The following is a 22,447-nucleotide window of genomic DNA, read 5'->3' as shown; positions in this document are numbered from 1 at the left end:
TTCAACATTTCAGCAATCTGCTGGTGTGGCTCCGTCGTCATCGTCGGAGTTTGAAGTGACGTCCTCGAAGGTGTGATCAATTGACCAAAGTCAACACCCGAAGTTAGCAAAAGAGCTGTAAAAAAAAAAAAAAGCAATCAGATAGTAGATGAAGTCAAAGTAAAATTTATGATTTCACATTTACAACCTCGTAAAGCCATGCCACTACTCATTAACCCATGAGAAAAACTTTGCTCCCATTTGAAACCGATCTGGTCACATGACGGCCGAGCCGCCGGGGGACAAGGGTTTAAAAGGACGGCTCGTGGACGGAGGGACGGTAGACACACAGAGCCGAGCACCTGCTGAGCACATCCACAACAAGAGACTCCAAGGCAAACTGCTATCATCATCATCATCATCATCATCACAATGAAGGCCGCGATCGCCACTGTTGCTCTTCTCGTCCTGGCTCTCAGCTGCACCTCCGAAGCCGTGCAAGTCCAAGTGAGTTTCAAGATTTCACTGATGCTTTCATGACGACTTTCTGCTCATTTAGAAGAGGGAGCTGTGCAGTCCTGTGTATCTGTGTGTTCTGCTTAATTTCAGACCGTTGTGTAAACTTGTGTAATCTCCACCTTATATGTATGCATCCTCGTAAATATATCTAAACGCAGGCAGAGCCGTTGACTTCAGCTGAAGGGTTTTAATGTCACCATCTGCTCATTTTCTGTGCAGGAGAATGGATTGTCTTTCTCACTTGAAGCCGTCAGGAGGCTTCAGGAGCTGACGGAGAGCTACTACGCCACAGGACAACAGAATCCCAGATTGAGGGCAGGATCCTTTTCCCTCTGCGCTGACCCCATGCTGCCCCAGGAGTTTCTGCCACTGTGCAAGCAGAGGGGAGCGTCTGCATCGCTCGCCAGACTAGGTGAGAGGATTATGAATTTAAACAGTCTGGCTGAGCTTTTAAGAAAAACACGAGATGACTGTGGATGAGTATGAGTATGAATACTGCAGGGCTGATGTGTCGTCTTCCCGTGTCTCTGTTTCAGCTCTGGTTCCTCTGGACGTCTGCGAGATTTGCGCTTTCGCTGCCTGCGCTGGCTGCTGAACAGACACAGCAGACCCCACACATCTTGCTCAGCTTCAGACTTGTGATTTATTTTCCTCTAACCCGCAAAGATATTTTAAGGAACTACTGCAATGATACAGCGATGACTTTATCCTTGAAGTTCTGTCCCCGATCCAATGGCCTGTTTTAGTCACAATTGATCTAAAAGAAAAGGCTGCGTTCCAAAATGTAGAAAAAAACAAAAAACAAAAATAAGAAAGAAAGAAAGAAACAATCACACAAAGTGAGGAATGTTTTGAAAACTGTTACTTTGTAGCACATTCACCATTTTATTTTACAGTTCTGTATGAAACATTATATTTTGAGATTCTATATTTGTTTGTTACATTTTAACCTTGCCTTGCTTTCATTACATATTTTAAGCAACATTTTCTTATTTGCAAGTATCTTCTTTTTTTATCAACATTGTTTTGAATAAAAAGCCTTCATTCATAAATCACGCGTTGTGCATTTTCTTACTCTGATTTTATAAATTTTCACTTTTTAAAAAAAATGTTTGTACACTATAAGCTGTAGAAAGAATATTCCATTACTTATGATGGCTTGGAAATTTAATACTGGCCTAAAAAAAAAGGTCAGAAACGGATGTTAATGTGGCACCATGTGTTGTGTCTGTTGTAACCAGTTGAAAATGTCATCATATTTACTGGTTTTTGAACCATTAATGGAAAGAACTTTGTCTTAGTCTCCTTTGGTGCGACCACAAGAGGAATACAAGTGTAGTAAAAGTAGATATTGTGGAAAAAGGGTTAGGTATGGTCATGTTATACCCAAGGGTCTATAAGTCTATCATATAAGTTGACAGCATTTTACTGACTTAGGGTGCACAGTGTTGTAGTGATAAGCACTCTCATCTTTCAGGGAGATCAAACATGTCCAGTCTCAATGCCTTTGCCTTTTTGTATACAGTGTGTTCTCTATAGAACCCACTTCTAGAGGCCCTCTTAGAAATGTATTCCACAAGCCGAATAATTTAATTTGAACATGGGCTAAAGGCTCTCAAGAACATGTTGATTATGCATCCAGCTGAACAAAAATGGATCCTTCAGCAAAATGCTTGTGCCGTACAACCCATCGCAGCTGGTCTGCTGAGTGAATACTTAAAGACTTTAACAACAAAGGCAGAAAACAGACTTTATATACCGACAACATCTCTTCCACATTTACAAAATACAAATTTAAGCAACTCATGAAAGATATTAGATGCAACAGTTCAATGCTGATTAGAAAACATTTGAGTCTGTAATTGCACAGTATTCTCCCCCGATGTCAAGATCAAACTGACCAAAATAGATCAGTCCTCCATGTTTCGGCCTGCAACTATCCCTTTCAATGGATGTGACTAGAAACTCTTGTTTAGCTTCTTCTTCTTCTTTTTTAATTGTTCCAGTGTTGAATTCTGCTTCCCACTAATGGCAAGATGTGGATTAAGGTCAGAGGGTGTCTCATCTTGACCATTAAAAAAACAACTTCAAGACAAAATTGCATGAATATAGATCAGATATGTAAATAGATATGCAAGTATATATGATATACCTGACCCCAAGTGGGATGAAAAGGACAATGCATTGATAGATGGATCTTTCAGTCCAACGGTATAAGGTTAAAGATAAATGCTGACGCAAGTTAATTCAATTCAGTTTTAATTAAATAGCAACAATGACACCAAGGTCATATTAAGACACTTATACAGAGGAAAGGCCTGCTATTCCACATGAGCAAACATAGGCGGGAATGGAAAGGAAAAACTCAACTTTGACATTTAAACAGAGTTTTTGGTGCTTCAGTTTGTCAGGTCTCTGTGTCTGCCCCTGTGTATCTCGCCTCGTGTTTCCAATCAACCAATGATCTTCTCCCTCTGTGTGCACCCATCGTTGTGTTCCACCTGTGTTCCACCTTTCCCTGTGCATTTAAACCCCTCTCCCTCTGTGGTCCTTGTCGGATCGTCTCGTCAACATGTCTCGCCGCTTGTCGTCATATCGCTCCTGTGTCCCTGCGTTGTCCAGCTTCACTAGAAAATGCTCCGGGGTGGCCTGAAGCAGCCCTAAGCTTTGTTAGATAATAAAGTGTTAAGCCTGATCTCAAAATAGGTTCTGCGTTAGTCTCTCTAACTGGAACTGGGAGCCGGTTCCACATGAGAGGAGCCTGACATCTGAAAGTTCTGCCTCCCATTCCACTTCTAGAAAACCAAGGAACACCCAGTAAGCCAGCGCTCTGAGAACGAAGTGTTCTTCTGGGGTGATATGGGACGAACAGCTCTTTATATGATGACGGCTGGTTGTTAAGAGCTTTATATGTTAATATAATAATATAATATATAGATTAATTTCTCAGCATCACTCTGAGTCAACATGTCACTGATTTTAGAGATATTAAACAGAATGCAAATTTGTTTAATGTGAGAGTCGTAAGCCATACACAAGGCCATGAGTTTATTACTATTAATGGAAGATGCCCTTTTCTATTAAAAACAATACATTTCTGGAAGAAATTTACCCCCCATCTCTTTTTGTCGATATGTCACAGCGACCTGGAACAAACACTAAACCCTAAACTGTTGCCAGTGAATGGATTGAGCGTCTTGCCTGCAACCCTCACCGGGACTGTTGAATCAGTGGGTTAAAATAACCATATGATCGAAACCAATTCATGTCTAAAAGGAGCATTGTCTTCAGTCTTGGTTTTGCGCGTGGTTTAAATCCCGGTTGGGTTAGAAAAGGCATTTCAGTTCTGAGCTTGGTAAAAGGGAGAAATTGACGTGACGCTTTGTCTTAGTTGTGATCATTGAGTTCAATAGATAAAGGAATACTCATATAAAGATATGTCAAAATGTACATTTTCTTAGCATGTTTGGTTTCAGTAACATCCACACAGTGATGAGCCCTGCCTGTTGAGCACTGGCTGTGTGTGCAGGACTAATGGCACTGCCCCCCTTTATGCCTGCATCTTTTTTATTTATTTATTTTTTTTGCCTTTATTGTGTGTGTTTTTTTTCCAACCCACTTCACAGGTTATTTCTGGAGCATTTGGCCTGTACCTCTGGAACACAACACCCATATCTCCTCAAGCCCCTTTCACCTTCATATCAAACTCAAAAGCACAGAATGTCAATGATCACTACTGTGAATAATTCATTTCATGCAGCCAACACAGCTCATTAGTCAGTCCAGAATACGAGTGGACTCACTGCATACCAGTTCTGCATCTGCAATGTACTCGACACTCTTGATACCTGAAATCACATAATTAAGGTGATAACGAGACGCCACGGGGGCAAACTGTGGTTCTGGTTGCTTAATGCGAGTGGAAATGACCATATTTACCTTTATTCCTTGCCACAACAAAGCTTTTTTTTTTTTTTATTGACTTGAATCGCTCACATGAGGTTTTTTTAATTTAATATTTTTTTAAGCGGCATCCTTTGATGTTATATTCACAATCAGGTGACCAAACCTCAAACATATTGGCTTTCATGACACCACCGAACTCTGGCAACGTCTCTCAGATGCTTCCCTTTGCAGACAACAAACTAGTGTGACCATAAAACCATATTAAGCTTTTACTTTAAAAAGTGACCTCACATTACAAACGTTTTGAGACACACACCAGCCACCAGGTAACAGTTACATAATGCCTATTTACAGAAAAGTCAATGGAAAGTTGATTTTCCAAACAATTATGGTCTAGTTACTTATCACGTTGTTATTTTTTTGTCAACGGATATTTCACGTGTGTCTGCATATGTGAGTGTTTCAATATCATATATCCTTTGACAGAGCAGAGGAAACAATTGAGAGAAATGATTCACTAACAAACGACCTTCACTGTCAGCCTGACGCAGCTTCCTCCATTTTTTATTTTTTTTTAAATCTTAGTAAATCTTTGTTTTGTTTATGTTTTTCTTACATTGTTTCATGCTGTTGGAAATTTGCCCGTCGAATTAGAAGAAAGCAACGTCATTACTCACCTGATCACACTAAAATAGATGAATCCATTCATGATATGGCCTAATTAATCTTACTTGATTTTACGACATGTAAACAAAAGTGATTTTAAATCATGTGGGAGGGCGGGTCGGGGACGACGGATGAAGGATGAAGGATTGCGGCGACCTTTCCAATTGGGAATTTACGTGAAAATGGCCCCAAGCTGACGTCACCCACAGCTGATTTGCTTTATTACTCTGGGTGCAGAGACCGGATGCTCACGAAGAGGTTTAGTATTGATGATCACTGTCCTGACACACACACGCACGCACACACGCACACACACACACACACACACACACACACACACACACTCAGTCTCAGCATCTCAGGCCAGTGTGGTACAGTTCAGCCATGCACGGGAACAAAATCTTTCTCAAAGTTTATGAACAAAAAGCAAAGAAAAACGTTCAAACGCAGATTGATTTGATGACTTTGCCATGACGTCTGAAACGACGAGGCTGAACCGTAGAATCCTCACTGTGCAGGACGAGCATCAGACTGACCCGCAGCGACGTCTCAGACCGAACTCTTTACATACCGTCAAACCGGACTCGACGCTCCTACATCTGATACACCCGTTGGCTTTCAAATGGATATCTGGAGGGAGGATTGTTTCCATCTTTTTAAACAAAGACAAACTGTTGTTTTAAGATGCTATTTTCCTTTTACTGTGAAAGATCTGCCACCTTTATCTTGAAGTGCCATCCTTTGTAAATACAGCAGCTGTTGAAATAAGTGACCTATCTGGCTCAGCTTTGTGTCTGCTATCTGGCGGCTTGTGATGAACGTCTGTGAGAAAGAGACGAGGTGTTTTATTGTATTTATAAGGTGCCACCGAGGCATCGGTCAACCCAAAGTCAATAATGATTTTTTTTCACACCGTCAGAGGACACAACGCACACGTAGATGCTATAAACACGTTAACGGCAATGTGGTTGTCAAAAGAGAAGATTCAAAACATTCCCACTCTCGCGGCCGTTGTTATCTGTTGATCAGGGCTCCTATCTTTACTCTCCTCACACTGAGTTCTGTTTGTTAATAAATCACCAACTGCTCGCTTTGAAACCTTATAAGACGGCACGCAGATATACAGTGACCACAGGAGAACCACAACTCTGGACTGAACAACGTCTTGCATCATCTGAACATGGGAGCGCTCCGTGTTGGCCTTGCGTTGGTGATCTGTTTGTGCACTGGAGCTTTAAGTGTGCAGGTGAAGGTGAGTAATGCCTGTTCTTAGAAATACTGCTTCACGCACACACACACACACACACACACACACACACACACACACACACACACACACACACACACACACACACACACACACACACACACACACACACACACACACACACACACACACACACACAAACAGCTTTTATTTCTCTCTCACTTTCTGTTTTCGATTCACGCATTTGTTTTTACATTTGCGATTCTTGCAGTTCATTTCTGTCTCTATAGGTTTGATTACCAGTCCATTCATGCTGACGCCAAGAGATAAATCCCTGCAGCTCTCGCCTCTTCCGTCAGAAGCTTCCCGTTACAACAGCGTGTTCTTCTCTTTTCAAAAAGGTTCAAATGCCCTGTCTCTGTGAAACCGTCTCCTGTCGTTCCCCCTCCAGGTTGGAGACAGGAGCTTCCCGTTGGAGGCGGTGAAGCAGCTGAAGGAGCTGATGGATTTAGACGACGGTGTCGGCCGTCGCCTCTCTGAGACGAGCGTTGTTGCTGCGTGCGCCAACCCTCTGCTCCCACAGGTGTTTCAGCCCGTGTGCCGGGCTAAAGGAGCTGGAATTGTTTTGTCAAGACTCGGTAAGAACGTGTCAGAGAGAGACAAGTCTCCATCTAATGTCTACATATAAATCTGAACACCGGCTCATTTTCTTGACTGCGTGCCTCAATATGTGACATGAGCAGTTACGTTGGTGCAATATTGGATATTCAGTCATAATATGATCGCAGGACTGAAGCAAAAAATCAAAGACACGGTTTGTCTGTCTCATATTGTCCGTCATCAGTCAATAATGTAGAAATACGATGGTTATTTTCGGCATTTTGTTTTTGCCAATAAGTCAGAGAGCGACTGAAGCAGGCTTTTTTTTCAATGTGTGTGTGTCAATCAATACTTTCCTGTTGCGCTATCCAATAATAGCATAAAGTCATGGGCCCCTGCAGGAGATGTAAATATTTAGAAATAAGACACACATAGCGTCACTTTTCATAAAACAACATAATCTCCCTCAGCAGCTACTGTCTTTAGCGAAACTGGAGAAAATAGTGCATTAATTAAGAATTACTAGCAGCACATTAATACACCAACATGTAGAAATGAATATTTACACTGAAAACTGTTTGGAAGGTGCTTTGATGCGAGTTCATTAAGATTGTTCTGGTAAACCGTTCCTCTGAGAAAAACGTCTTTACTCATTTTACTGATTTGCCTTGTTATTGAATGCACATTTGGCACAACTCTATTGTCGCAAGATTATTCTCTAAAATTGCGTGTTTTGCAAAAACTATGTGAACGTGTTCTCCACCAAATGTGGCGGCAAATTAAGCAATTTAGGGTTTTTATTAGCAGCAGATTGTTTTTATTTAAATGGTGTTTTTTTAGAAAACAGTTTACAAAAGAATACAAATTTGAGATGCTGTTAAATCCTTCGATTTTGTAGGATATCAATCATGCAAATCTAAAAACAACATCATCAACACACTTTCTTAAAGAAAAAAAAAGCACTGCTGTATTCAGCATACTGGAGCAATTGTTATTGATTATTATCAGCAGAGTAAAACACAATTCTGCTGACTTTTTTTCAAAACATTTTCATGTGAAAATGCAGAACTTTCATTGCGTTTAGGGTGATCGAAGCACCTGACAACAACACAACTTTTTAAAAACGGCTCCCACCCCGTCGTCATGTAAATGGAGGAAAACGTAACTGGAACACTTTATGGAAAGAGCGGAGACGCCACTGCTCTGCATGCATGCCCACCACAGCTGAGAGTGTCTGGGCTTAGGATTGCTAAAGTGATTGTTAAAACATGCCTTGCTCTGTCAGTCATTACATTCCCTCTTCATAAAGCACAGATCTGGGCGCTCTTGTTCCTGAAAGTTATGTAAATGTGAAAAGAAATGGGGCCTTTTTTTTTTTTTTTCCACCAAATGGCAATGTAGAGTAATTCCCCCTGAATAGCAGTGCTGCTTTTTTGGCACCCGCATACTCAAACGGGAACAAATTAAATGATAAATGGTAAATTGACATCACTTATATAGATCTTTTGAACTGCATGCGCAGTCCCAAAGCGCTTTACATCGTTAAGCATCGGCTGGCGGTTATAAGATAAGCGGAGATTTAACAGTCAATGGGGGATTTTTTTGAAAAGAAAATTTTTGACCATCATCCGACACATCAGCCAGTTTGCTCCAGGCTCACTGCTTTTTCAATTTTGTAGAAAAATATAGAGCGGCACAAACATTTTCTCTTATCTGTAGCAAGACATCCAGCAGCTGATTAATTAATGCACAAAAGGTTGGAATTAACCTCCGTGCTGACATAAGAAAATGCTCCCCAGCAGCACCTGAGAAGCTAAATGAGTTATGCGAAGTTGTACTGTTATTTATAATTATATATACTCTTATTATATATCGACTACCTTTAAAGTCAATGCTTGTAAACACTCTGTGGCATTTCAAAGTGGCAGAACTATTAGGAAGATTAAAATGGATCAATATCACACACCAGGTAAAAGAAATTAACAATTGTGATCTAATTCTGAATGGATTTCTGTAAAAGGCTTCACAATGCTATTTCCACATTGTATGAATATTCAGTTGGTCAGTCGATTCTATACTTCCCATCTTTAACAAAATCATAAAGATACAGAAATACAAACCAATTTGACAATCATGTCTTTTACAAAGAGGGCTAAAACATACACAAACTACGTATAATTTCTAGTTGAAATATGGACGAGGAGGGGAGGGTGATGGAGGAACCAGAAGGCTGGAGGGATAAACGATCTCTAGGACCGTCTGTCTCTCAAGCACATGCTTGACCCTCTCCTTGACGTCCGTTGAAACAGGTGGAGGGCAGAATGGTGTCAGGAACCTCCGACAGACATGTTCACCTTTTAAGGTTTAAAAAGAAAAAAGACAAAAAACTATAATAAATACAGTCGTATCCCGCCTCAGTCAACTTCCACAAACAGTCTCTATGTGAATATGATAATTTTTTCAATTTGGATTTACTCGACTGGTGACAAGGCGTCAGACTGAACAGACACGACCGTATGTGTTAATTCGGTGCCGGGGACTGTAAAGGATCAACTATCCTGTCGTAACATATCAATGTGCAAAAACAGGGAGGAGGAGATGTTTTTTCAAAGTGTCGTGGCAAAACACCTCAGTGTTTTCGTCATTACGAGAACAGCAAAGAACTGGAGGCAGGCGTTTTGGTCATTTTCTCAAATTGTATCAATTCTGCACAAGCGGCAACAATCTCAACGTTTGCGACAAGCAAATAATCTGTTGTGTTTTCTGTGTTTTGGAGAGCTGTGAAGAGGTGAGTACGGTATGAAACATGGAGACATGCCAGATGAAGTGTTAGAACGCAGGCACAGCATTCATTTAGTGCCTTCCCGGAGTCCACTGTTTACTCAGTGCATTGTGCACACGCCGCACTGGCCTCGTCAAAAAGTGGCTCTGAAATGATAATGTGTGATATGTGGACTGTGAAAAACTGAACAAATCGTCCTTTTCGAAAGGGCTGGAAAACCTCGAAGGACACAGACGTCACACTTGTTGCCCCTACTGAGACCAAACCGGCTCCCGTCATCGCTAATGGCGGCGCTGCATGAAACGGAGAAGAAACTGTGTTTGGGCTCAGATGTTTAACATCTTTCCACTCTTTTTCTGCTTCTCAGTGTATATCATCACGCCTGCAGATCCCTGTGAAATATGTGCCTTCCCCTCCTGCTATGGATGCCTGGTGTGAGGCTGCCATCCGCTTTGCACATAAACATGTCGGCTGAGCCCGTCTGGGGCATCATCCTCTATAGGTTGTTTTTTGTTTTGTTTTTTTTCCCCCCACATCTCTATGCATGAGGCATCCACGGACTGAACAAAACGAGCCCTATCACCCAGCAGCCAAGCCCAGCGGGCAACATGTCTCAGCGGTGAACGTACTGGATTCTGGAAAGAAGTCGTGTAATGACGACACTTATTTCCTATTTTTAAATCTGTTGATCAGTGTTGACGTAGTCAGTTGTCAATAAAGCATCAAAAAAAAATAAATTAATAAATAAATCTAAGTGAGTATATTGAGTTTTGTGCTTGTGGCAATAATTTATCATGACTTTGACATGATGGGCTGAAATTCCTTTTGACAGATGAGCAGACACTAATTTGTATGACCTCTGGCATCACAAACTGCAACCTACTTCCCGATTTAACAGTTTTCCAGCCATCAAAGCTGTCACATGTAGACAGCAGACGCCACCGAAGCCAAATTTTCCATCGCTGAGAGCCACTCTGTTCTCCACACGTTGGTCTAAATTGCCCCCATTGACCTAAAAATCTGATGGAAATGCAGCTTTAACGGAAGACTTAATGGCCTGATTAAATGGAGGTGAAAAACAACAGCAATTACACCGTCAGACTCTCTGTGGCTAATGTGTGTATTTGTGCACCAGCACAATACAATTTGGAAGCTGATGTTTTAAGTTGTTTATGAATTGTGCAAATAAAAAAATAGAACTGAATGTAATAACACAACCGTCAATTGAATTACATGTTACCCCCAAAATAGTAATGCTATGTTCATAGAGCTTCAAACGGTTTCAAAAAACATTATTCAAATGACAAACAAGCAACATGGTCGCCTCCGGCGGTACCACGTTATTGCTGCCGTCAGAGTCCAGAAAAGAAGACACAACAACATGTATTAACCAAGAATGGGACGAAATGAAGCTCGGGAGGTGCGGTTTATTTTTCACACTAAACGGATGAATATTCGCTGTACAATGAATAACAAACTCCCAACTTCACAGTACAGTAAAACTTGTTTGTAGTTTATATCTTCATTAAAACCGATGCTATGTTGCGTTACTCCCAACCACAGGAAGGGAAACAACATATAGCCAAAAGCCTAAGGTTACAGAATGAACCAGTTTTACAAAAAAGGTATACAAAGGTATTCAAACAAGACCAATGCAAATTTTCTTCATTTAAAAACAAACAAACGTACTGCCTACCAGCCATGTGCAGCCAGGAGTGGCAGGGGAGGCAGAGCCTTACCCGTCGTCATAGAAATGAACAAAATGTATAACAATGTACAATTTAGTTGAACCTTTATATTTAATTCAATTGTTTGAACTATAAATTAATTTTGCATTTAACATGAACAATTTAGATTTTTCTGTTCCTGTTCAAATATGGGAATGAGCTGCTCTTTAAACATTTTTTTTCCCCCCGTCTAGAATTAATATTGTATTTGTCTCCATGTGTAAAGAATGCCAATAAAATGATGAATAATCTACTCTGTTGGGTTCATGTATTTATGAATCTAATTTTGATGGCATCATATCAGTGCCTCACCTGCCATGAATCTCATTGCTCATCACTGTAGCGTACATAGATTGCTGTTAAACCTTGTTCTTAAAAATTTAATGTGGATGTTTCATATGTAATGTAAATAATTTAATACATTGATTATAGTCTCATATTTTGATGTTTCTGGTCACAACAATTCCTTTTTTTTTTTTTTTTTTTTTATATATGGTATCGAAAGCGGTGCTTGTAATGGAAGTCATGAAAAACATTGATTATGACAGATTATTGCTTTTGTAGCTGCAGGCTGCACTTGGGCTTAACACCGGTGTTTTCAAATTGTAATTACAAAAGCGTCAAGCTATGCTTGTTATGAATAACAGGGAAATGTCTGTAGAATATGCTTGTATGTGGCCTCAATGTATGAAGAAAACGTCCTGTAATTTAGGAAACGCATGTATTGTGTTTCGGGCTACGAAGCCAAAACGGAAGTACAAAAGCGTCTATCCTCTTGCATGTTTGACTCTTTGACTGCGACTTCCTGTTTTCGTCGTTGATAAATGTCGCTCTCTTGTGGTTATTTGAAGACATTACATAAAACGTTGTGGCGCGTGATTAAAAACTTTTTTTTTTGTGTGTGTTATGTAAATTAAAAAAGTATTCAACGACAGTTTTCTGTTGGAATTCGAAGTGGCTGTCAACAGCGTGCTCATGACGAGTGTTTGTCTATGATTTGGTATTTTGCCTTCGGCCCGACATGAGGCTCGTTGGTCTAGGGGTATGATTCTCGCTTAGGGTGCGAGAGGTCCCGGGTTCAAATCCCGGACGAGCCCAAGGTTTTTTTTTAATTTTTTAATTTTAGACCACTATAGAACAGTAGTCATACCTTTAATGATCTCTTTTCATTTACTTCTAGTATATTTCCTGAGACGTTCACTCTATGTCCGTCTGTTGTCTACAATAAATCATGAGTGTTTCTACAAATGTGACGTGAATATTTTAAGGGTATAAAATAATCACAATTTAGAATATGTTAGTTGGATAAGTAGCCAGTAATTGTATTTGGAGCAACATAATAGAATAGAAATAATATATTGTATATTCTTTGTACACGCTATGTGTATTTTCTAATCATCCTGTTAATTCCCACTCATGTCCACTAGAGGGCACAGTTCACAAACAGATTTTCTCACCACAGATTGCAATTTGACGATGATATATTGCTTTTTCATATAGTGTTGGTAAAATTGAAACAAATAGGCTGTTATAATCTATTCATTAAGTCACTGATGCTAAATAACAAAAGGAAGGTTTGAAAATGTTCATAAGAAGACATTTACTTCTTCATATCTCCCCATCACGCTTCACATCCTAGTGTATTATTCAAAATATATATAAATAAAAGGATGTTTTGCATTCCGTCGGCTTCAACAGTATTTGCTCTTTTTGTCCATGTGGCCACAGCTTGTTCTGCATATTTTGGATTTCATGACTGACCTCCAGGTTTATAGAAAATAATCCATTTCTTAGGATCGTTTTGGACAAAACATGCTTTTCTTATGATCTATGACAATAACTTCTGCATTTCTACATACTCGCCCAGTCTCCATGTTGCAGTTCACAGCTCCTTCAAAAAAAATCCATCATGTTGGAGTGCACCTTGACACAGCAGAGGTCACAGTAACATCGCTCCTGTTTCCTGTATCGAGAAGCCATAAAAAAACACACATCCTTCAACTCTTTTTCTTTTTCTGAATAACATTGTTTATTTTCCTCTACTTTTGAAGACTGATAAAAGAAACAATCAATTCCTGAGCTGTGCGTCTCCGAGGCCGACTCATTTAGAGTGGAAGGGCACACTGAGAGGCTCTATAAGGGCCAGCACACATACGGTACATAACCATGAAAACTCACCATCACATTCTCACACGTTTTATATTTCCCAGGTCGTCTTAACATGCTCATCTTTTGTGGGAAAGTTTGCTGTCCGCACAGCAAGGTCACAGCCAGCATGTCCGGTTCCAGCTGAGGGACTCTCGCTGTTGAGTCATAATTCAAACGAATCCAGAACACTTTGGGGGTCTTTGGGGTTTTTTCAAAACCTTGAATCTCACTGTAAAACCTTGACATCTGTAAACATTTACAGCTATTTAGAGAGTTGATTTGTGGTTTTTTTGGGTGGGGTTCCTCTAACAGACGAACTCATGACACCCAAAGCCAGGAAGTGAAACACAGAACTGTATTTGGAACTTGAATAAGATGCTACTGGTCATGTCGGATCAGTCCAGCTCTCCCACATCCCCCCGCCGTTTCCTCAGAATGTTTTTCTTGGTACCAGGCCACTCGTAAAACTGAAACCCGGCATCCTTAAGCCGTGCAGCTGGACATATGGGTGCATGAAAAGTGAACCATCTGTCTTCCTATATACTCACCTTGATGTTTTAGTTGAGCGGTTGAGAACCAAACAATGTGCTTTTCCACTGCAGGAGCATGTGAAAGCAGAAAAACTCACCGTTACACTTGTTCCTAGCAGCTCTGTTTGTGAGATTAAAGGCACTGGCAAACTGTAGAAATAATATAAAGTGAATCGTTCTGCCCGTAAAGCCCCGTGCCCCGTTTCAGGAATACAAAGCTTAACGCTGTGTGAGCATAAACTTCCTAAGCTGTGATTGACGAAATGCTGCTCGGAGAAGGGATTTAACAAATAAGATAAGATAAGATATCCTTTTTTTATCTCTCATGTGGAGAAATTTGCACCGTACCAAGTTCTCCTCTGTCTCCAAGTTGGAGGCAGGAACCGTGGTATTACAGGTCCAACATTATGTGGATCCCGAAAGTTCTTAAAGTAGCTTAAGAGTTTTGACAGCGATCTTTACACACTCATCACTGGTTTTTGACAGAGCAGATCTGATTAGACTCAAATTATTGAGTTCTAATCTGGGAGATTATTGCTTTATTTCTTTTTTCTCTCCATCCAGCCCTGCTGTTTTTTGAGGGGCTCTATGTGTATGTGTGTGTGTGTGTGCGTGTGTTTGTTACCGTGGGCCGTTTGACAGGAGGTACCCTCACCGACCTCCTCCTCCTCCTCCTGTCCTGATGTGGAGCACTCTCATTGGAGGATGACTGCTGATTGGCTCAGCTCCGCCCACCACCTGAGGCCATTTAAACAGCTCCAGCAGGCTCCTCAGGGCGGCTGACGCGGGAGGTGTCCGCTCAGTCTGCCTCGAGAAAAAACCTTTTGTTTAAACCAGTTTGTGATCTTTTGAACTCGGCTCCACTCCAGTCGTTTTAATATTTGCACCTCCGTTTAACTTTGCTCGACAGGACTCATCGTCCAGCAGCTCGGTGACGAGCAACAGAGCCCACTCCACCTTGTTGTGACATTAAAGCAAATACATTTCATTACAAAGCTTATTGATAAGATGTCAGTGCAACATTTCATCTCACAATCACAAAAGGTCAAAACTCCAACAGTTGGAGTATATATGAGGAATCACACAACATTTTGGGTTTGGCTTGTGTCCTTCACCAGGACAGCCTGAAAACACAATGGTGTAATTATAAAGTTTTCATGCTGCAAGGGAAGTTGGAGCTTTGGCCCCTTCAGATGTTTCCCTCTTTGTCCAACTCAAAATCTCCCCTGAATATCTCAAAGTGTGACAAAAATACTGTAGCTGAATGATCTTTGGAATATTGTGTAGAACCCAGAGATATTCAGGAATCTACAACACAGAAGAGGAAAAAAAACAACAACATTGTGTTCCCAGTGGAATCTGTTACTCAAAGGAAATAACTAACTAAAGGCTGAGAATATACCAAATGAGTTCAACTTCGACTTTCATAAAAAACATCCATTTCTGGTTAAACTCTTAAAAAATAATGAATCAAAACATCTGTTATGATTTAAAGTGACTGAATCTACAAACTGTGATTCTCCTGGGATACTTATCTACTTGTTGCCATGTATTATCAAATCTGCTGAGTTGAACTGCATATATATATATATATATATTTTTTTTTTTAACACCAACATTTAAAAGCATCGAGTGAATCCCAGTGAAGCCTGGAGAGTGAATCACTTCCACTTTGCACTCTGAAAGCAGAGCGGCATCCTAAAAGATCCTCCCAAAGTAAAGTTCTGCAGCAGCTCTTCCACACAACATAAGGGGACGCTTTTGTCCTCGGAATAAAAATCTAAAAACATCTGACACATGTGACATTTCCCGTTGCAAGAGCAACAACAGCAATTTGATTGCCATTTGTTGTTGCAAGAGCAACAACAAATCCTCCTAAAAGCCTTTTTTTTTTTTTTTTTTTAATAGAGTTGTCTGCACCCAAGGAATGACAAAGCAAAATGCTGACCGAGGTGGAATGGGATAGGAGTAGCAAGCCGAGGAGATGGGGAGTATATAGTTGATATATTTTCAATGCAGATAAGTGTGATGATGTGAAATTCAGTTGTTTCAATGATTAAAGAGTGTTGAACCTTTCACGATCTTCGCTTTATGAAATATCTTGTAATTATGACTGAATTATCGCTAAACTGGTGAGACAACGCTGCATTTCACCGAATGTCAGCCAGTAATGACACGACTACAGGAACCGGACGGTTGAATCAAACATTATTAAAACAAACCCTCTTGATTATTCTTATTCCCTAACACATTCCAACGATATGCATAGCGGGTCAATAGGTGAGTCTTAAATCCCCTTAGTGAGTGAATGAGATTGAATGGGTGAATAGATGAGTCATTACATGTACTGGCTACCTGTCTAACACTGCTGCACAGTTACATATGGAAAACGCATGCATGCATATGTAACTAGAAAAAATCTAATAAAAACATACTTAACCTAATTAAAAAGATCAGATTACATGTTTCTTTATTGTTCCTGCAGGCAGGGAATCGAGTCCAACGGGGAATCAGATAATCATAAATAAACCACACAGATCATCAACATTCAACACAGGAAAAAGGAGAGCCTGCTTCTGGAGGTACCGAGGTCCACACCAAAGCTCAGAGGGGATAGAGCTTTATCAGTCGTGGAATGAGCGTCCACTGGCCATTATTACTAGTCTATTATTTGAAGGACTTTGACATGAGCCGCAGCTGGTTTCAAGTGCTTTATAAATAAAGCTGACTTGACTAGACTTGACTATAGACGACCAGGTTGAGTAGGTCTTATATAACTTTGCGACGTTGGCCAGCTGTCTTTGGTTCCTTTTATAGGAGTCAGCTTGAGCCTTCCAGGGAACCTGAAGCACTAAACACAGCAACAACAACAACAACAACAACAGAGAAGTCCTCGCAAAAGGCTCCTGGGCATCACAGAGGGACTTTTTATGACGCTCTTTTCTGTCTTTCTCTGACACTCAGTAAAATTTCCCCTTGTTTTTGACCAAGTAGAGGCAGACAGAAGGCTGAATCTTAGAAAGCATGTGTGTATGTACAGCTTTGCACAAAGTAGAACTTAAACAGGCGACGGCGTCGGTACTTCAGAACACTCTTCGTTGCGCAGTTCAAAGTTCACGTTAAAATAAAGAATACTTTTCTTTATATGGACTCTTCAGATATTGTGTGACTCAGTTTCTCCGAGTAATAGCGCAATAGATTTGGATTGGCAGACGAACTTTTCCCAAGTTGACAAGAATGAGCAACTTCTTTGGTGAGTTTTTTTTAAGGAAACCACACCCACCATTTTCCCGATCCTACTCCTTACAGATTTCTCAATACAAAAGGATTTCTTAAGAACATGAGCGGAAGGTGAGCGCACTCAAGCAATAAAAGTGACACATGCAAGTCAAACTCTTGTGTCGGCCGTCGCGTTTGACGATGCGTCATAGTCGCAACATCGCCAAGAGTTGCACAAAATGAACGTCCGGATAAAGTCGTATAGAAGATGAGTGAATGGATGAATGTCTAACGCTTCACATTTTCATCAGTTGCCAGCTTTGGAGTGAAATTACTGAAAACTGAAAATAGAAAAATAATTGCATTTTGGCCACATTAAAAAAACAATTATTTTCAAAACGCCGTTGACAGCTTTGCTTTACTCTCATTTTAAAATGCATGTATCTGGTGTGTTTTTCTCTGCTCTGCTGGTGAATTAGTTTTGATCACTGTGAGAGGGAGATAAATTGTTTCCTACCCCAGTGGCGAGATTAAATGTGCAGACCAGAAGGTCTATCAATCCCATCCCTCCCAGCAAATCTCATCCTGGTTGTGACGATTCCCAAACGACTTCTGTGGGGGGAGATAATGACAACCGTCTTCGGGGAAATGCACAACGCGTTGAAAGATATCAATATGCGTCTCCTATCGTGGACAGAGTCATGACTCAAAGAAGGTTTTATGATTTCTGTCTCGAATTCAGCACACGCACGTGTTCTTTCATTTTTCTGTGCTTGGAAACGCCATCTGGAACAATGGAGAAAATTAGAAAACAGCCAAGAGAATATTTTGCTCCCACTTTTAATGTAAATTAAACTCTGTCCCCCCAAAATTAATTGCATATGCAAATACAAGTCAAGAATACCAATGAAACTTTTTTTTTTTTTTTTTTTATCTATTGACTCAGTCAATGCAAACAAAGGAAATCTGGTGTGCTCAGCCTTTTCTCGTCTCCGTTTTGCATCCTAACATCATCAGCGGTTAGTCCCATTAATCTCACTTATATCCAGATGGACAGATTAGGGATGGGTGTTTGTTTCAGTGTTGTGATTGAAAACACTCGTTATAAGTCCGCGATTTGCACCAGGCTTTTACTTTTCTTTTTTTTTTAACTCATGTGGGAAATGCTGGACGTGACGAAGTTTGACTGACAATAGGTTGCTGTAACGACTCGGGGCTTAAACCATAATCTTTTGGCGTCCATAAAAATGAAGCCTTCATGCTCCAGAGGGTTAAATACCAACAGATGTCAGCCGCAGCTTATGAAGGTTGTTCGACAGAAAACTGGTGGTTTGATTTCACGGATGATTCCTGTCCATCGAAGTGAGGAGAGCGCGTATGGTGATTCGCCCTCAAGGTTGGCTCTGAAATCGGTGGATCCTCAGCAGTGACTCATTAGTGCCCATCAAAGAGTCCTCTATTTCAGCCGCATTTCAAGCAGTCTTTCATACGCCGTCGTAGGTAATAAGCAACGAGGAGCTCGCCGTACAAATGGAGAGTAAGAGGGTCTTTTGTCAATTGCCATGTGACAATGCAAAAAGGCCTCAAATACTGTCTTATAATTGGGGGCATTAATAAACAGTCGAAGCCTCCGGGAAACGAGCGCTGGGTTCACCAGTCGGGTTAATTGAGCGAAAACTGTACTCGGCAAGTCATTTTCCTCTGCAACCGTCAGATGAACGTTGCAGTTTTGGGACATCGGCCAAAGTGTGGCAACAAATCTGAAATCCAGCAATCCAGATTGCGATTTAGACACGTGCGATTACTCACTGGAACACAATTGGAATTGAGGGACCTGAAAATGATAGATTGATTTATTTTTTTTCTTCGTAAAGCCCTGATATTCTCTTATGAAGATCTCACGATCTGCATGACAGGACAAAGCCCGCCGTGAGCTATAACTCATCGGCTCATCTTCCTGAACTAGAAAACGTCACGTGCAAGCTTAACAACAAGTCATTGTCCTGTTGCAGCCGATCCTCTCCAGAAACCCCCGGTGGATTGCTGCTGTAAGGCTCAATGAGCCAAAAGGTCACTTCATCTATATCGGATAAATCTACTAAGCCACAACCTGCGTTACATTCTCTCCACTGTTTTTCAGTAGCATGAGCTCTGGAGGCGAGACGTTCCAGCGAGGCGATTGTGATTCCCTCGGTGTTCACAGCGATTCCCCGTGACGCACCGGCAAGATGTCTGCGGTACACCCTGTCTTTAGCCCGACGTCAGACGGGATAGGTTCCAGCTCCTCGTGACCCTAACTTCAATAAAGAGGTTAAAAGAAGATGGATGGATTTTCTTTCAGACAGATAAAGCACTCTGTGTTGTCGGAGGAGTGCTCCTTGCTGTTTGTGTTGTTAAATGTATTATATATCCTTTGACTTTTGTTCGGTTGTTTTCTTGCTGTGACGTTGAGCTTTGTGTTTCGCACCACTTTTGTTTACAGTAGAACACAGTTCATTCAAAAGAAAATCTCAAGGCTGATCCAGTGAGACGGACACGCTCCCGCAATGGTTAATGTGCTCCAGATCCGGGCCTCATTAGATTCCTATCTGTCCTCTTTAATCTATAGCAGCGACTGCTGTCTGGCTTACAAAGCTCATTAAAGGTTAACTTGGCGTCCACCGTACCTCGGGGTTTCTCGAGGTATATGGCGAGAGGAGGGGAGAGGGATAGTGCCGCATTCACCGGAGATCAGCTTATGCATGCAGCAGTGGAAGGGGAGTCAAGACACTGGGGTGGGGGAGGTGACGGAGAACCGAAATGAGAGGGCAGAGGGGGTCTGCGGGAGCCAGGAGACTACAAAAGAGATCAGCTCTCCTTCATTTCAAAGCTCTGCTCTCTGGAAATGTGAGAGGAAAAATGAAACGGTGGAGGGGTGAAACATGCAAACCATACCGATAAATGTAAAACCAGAAATGTTATGTTATGTATTTTCTACTAATGGCTTATTGATGTCATGGAAAGAACAACAAGAAAGATTGTCCTGGTTGTGTCTGTGAGAGGATTCTCCAATAAGAACTGTGTTCGGTGGTTTGGTGTTTCTCATCTTGTTGGCGCAAAATAACATTTCTCTCCGTGACTTGTAAACTGTAAAGCCTTTACTTTGGAAGGAATGGAGGTTTTGTGGGAATTTCTAAGTTACAACCCAGTTTAGGGAAAATTTGGCACAAAACAGAAAATTAAGCACAAAAAAAAAAAAGTTGTTACAAAAGCGTTGGGAAAGAAAATGTGTCACTCATTAAACCTTGAGAGTTAAATATAAAGAGTCTTTTTGAAAGTCTGTATTTGATTAGGCATGGTGTTTGAAGACAGGCACATGACACAAAGAACAAAAAAAAAAAAACAGTCCTAAAGATTATTGACACAAGATCTACAGACATGAAAAACGAGTCAGGGAGCTAAAATAAAAGGTTCCAGATAACAAACACAACACAGGCAAACGCAAACTGCATGCTGAGACGTCGTCCAAAGTCCAGGCCCGGCAAAGAACGTGTTTTGGAAGACGATACAAGGGAACAGTGCACAGGGTCTTAAATCACACGTACACTCGCTTGTTTGTGTGCATTCACACTGTGGAGAGAACCAACAAGCAGCAGAGTTGAGAAACAAAGTAAAACTCCTAAATGCTTAAAGGTTCTCCATGTTGGCTGGACGGAAGGGAGCTGCAGCTGTTCTGGAGCCCGACACCTCGTCAACGCCAACACTGTCCTTTCCACATCGCATTAAACGCAACAGCATCAGGGTTGTTTTTTTGTTCTTGTTGTTGTTGTTGTTGTTTTTTTGATGCATTTTCTCATCCTTCTTTCAGTCTCACCGTCACTGCGTAGCCTCAATCATCAGGCACACTGCCAGCTTGTGACTGAGGAACACTGACAGTCTTTGTCCTGGATACATGATGGTTTGTAATGACTGTTGTCTAGATCGTCTTCAGAATTACTTTTAATTGTAATCAAGTAAGCTTTAAGTATATTTGGCAGATGTGATAGTAGCATCTTCCTTATGCAAAAAACAAACAAACAAACAAAACCTATTGAAGAGACTGAAAGGTTCAGCTACTTCTGCTATAGCACTGATCATAAAAAGGCCATACATACATGATTATTATTGTTATTATATTTCATTAATGGATTTTTCATGTTCAGAATTGAGGAGAAAATGAGCGCTGACCTCAAGTTGGACAAAATTGCAGCTCAAAGTCTTTTTCTGGATAAAGAACAGCTTATACGTTGTTCCTCATCCAGACCTTCAGTACATTATTATCATTTACCATCCCATGGCAGCTTTTGTGTTACAAGCTGCAAACACATACTCTTTTGCCCGTGGTATTTCCACTCCACCCACTCATCATTTTTTGGAGTTGATTAAAACGTCATGCAGCTTTTAACATATGTTTGGTGTTATACTCTCAGTCCTGTGAGGTTTCCTTTATATATACAGACATATAGATTTAAGAAATTGAGCAAACACCTCCTGACTTTTCCCCTGCAGACAGAATCATCTATTGACCCAACATGATACTTTAGATACGTCTAAGTATTAAATCAACCACCAGCAAGTTACACAGCAAAGTATTGAAATCAGTTCAGAGGAGACACAAGAGACAGCTTATGGAAGCAAACTTTGTTTTTATATCATTTAAAAAGTCAGTTCAAGGTTGAACAGAAAACAGGCAGACAAACATCAGAACAGACTGAGAACACGGCAAAAAGTAGGGAATAAACAAGGTTTTTTCAAAAGCCAGCGAGAACTAATCAGAAGGTGAACAGAACACTGGAAAACTGAAGCACTCGGAACAAAAACAGTCTGGCAAATGAGAAGTGGGAGGCTGGGAGTATCTATACTGCAGCTGATGAGCTGAATGAGTCAAGTGAGCAGAGGGAATTCAGCAGATGGGAAAGGGGAAGGCAGGGCAGGTGAGAGTGTCTGGTCTACGTCGACACGAGAGGGAATCATGGGACCACAGCAAGCTGATGGAAAATCATGGAAAAGAATCTCAACTAATGAAAGCATGGTCTTGACTGACGAGTAGCTGCTTTACATAGTCACTTATTTATTTATTTATTTATTTATTTATTTATTTATTTATTTATTTATTTATTTATTTATTTATTTATTTATTTATTTA

The 22,447-nt window shown here is 40.8% G+C and overlaps 2 protein-coding genes across 2 annotated transcripts; both read left to right on the top strand.

Annotated features, from left to right (window-relative positions):
- Positions 1-321: 321 nt before the first annotated feature.
- On the top strand, positions 322-1,548 carry LOC308108707 (guanylin). Its single transcript, XM_080461876.1, has 3 exons — positions 322-486; positions 718-910; positions 1,035-1,548. The coding sequence occupies exons 1-3, from the start codon at positions 412-414 to the stop codon at positions 1,091-1,093; spliced, it is 327 nt and encodes a 108-aa protein (XP_080318002.1). The 5' UTR covers positions 322-411; the 3' UTR covers positions 1,094-1,548.
- Positions 1,549-6,203: 4,655 nt separating this feature from the next.
- LOC308108197 (guanylin-like) lies at positions 6,204-11,638 on the top strand. The gene is made up of 3 exons (XM_080460969.1): positions 6,204-6,322; positions 6,729-6,915; positions 10,027-11,638. Exons 1-3 carry the CDS (start codon positions 6,251-6,253, stop codon positions 10,095-10,097), a joined length of 330 nt encoding a protein of 109 aa, XP_080317095.1. The 5' UTR covers positions 6,204-6,250; the 3' UTR covers positions 10,098-11,638.
- The last annotated feature ends 10,809 nt before the right edge of the window (positions 11,639-22,447 follow it).

The sequence above is a fragment of the Lipophrys pholis genome (assembly GCF_963383615.2).
Source record: "Lipophrys pholis genome assembly, chromosome: 4".
Classification (NCBI taxonomy): domain Eukaryota; kingdom Metazoa; phylum Chordata; class Actinopteri; order Blenniiformes; family Blenniidae; genus Lipophrys; species Lipophrys pholis.
Note: the sequence above shows the minus strand (reverse complement) of the source record. Positions and strands in the feature narration are given on the sequence as shown.

Coding starts and splice junctions, on each gene's coding strand:
- LOC308108707 (XM_080461876.1), top strand. CDS start 412: ATGAAGGCCGCGATCGCCACTGTTGCTCTTCTCGTCCTGGCTCTCAGC. Junction 487..717: donor CCGAAGCCGTGCAAGTCCAA/GTGAGTTTCAAG, acceptor TTTTCTGTGCAG/GAGAATGGATTGTCTTTCTC. Junction 911..1,034: donor TGCATCGCTCGCCAGACTAG/GTGAGAGGATTA, acceptor TCTCTGTTTCAG/CTCTGGTTCCTCTGGACGTC.
- LOC308108197 (XM_080460969.1), top strand. CDS start 6,251: ATGGGAGCGCTCCGTGTTGGCCTTGCGTTGGTGATCTGTTTGTGCACT. Junction 6,323..6,728: donor CTTTAAGTGTGCAGGTGAAG/GTGAGTAATGCC, acceptor TTCCCCCTCCAG/GTTGGAGACAGGAGCTTCCC. Junction 6,916..10,026: donor AATTGTTTTGTCAAGACTCG/GTAAGAACGTGT, acceptor TCTGCTTCTCAG/TGTATATCATCACGCCTGCA.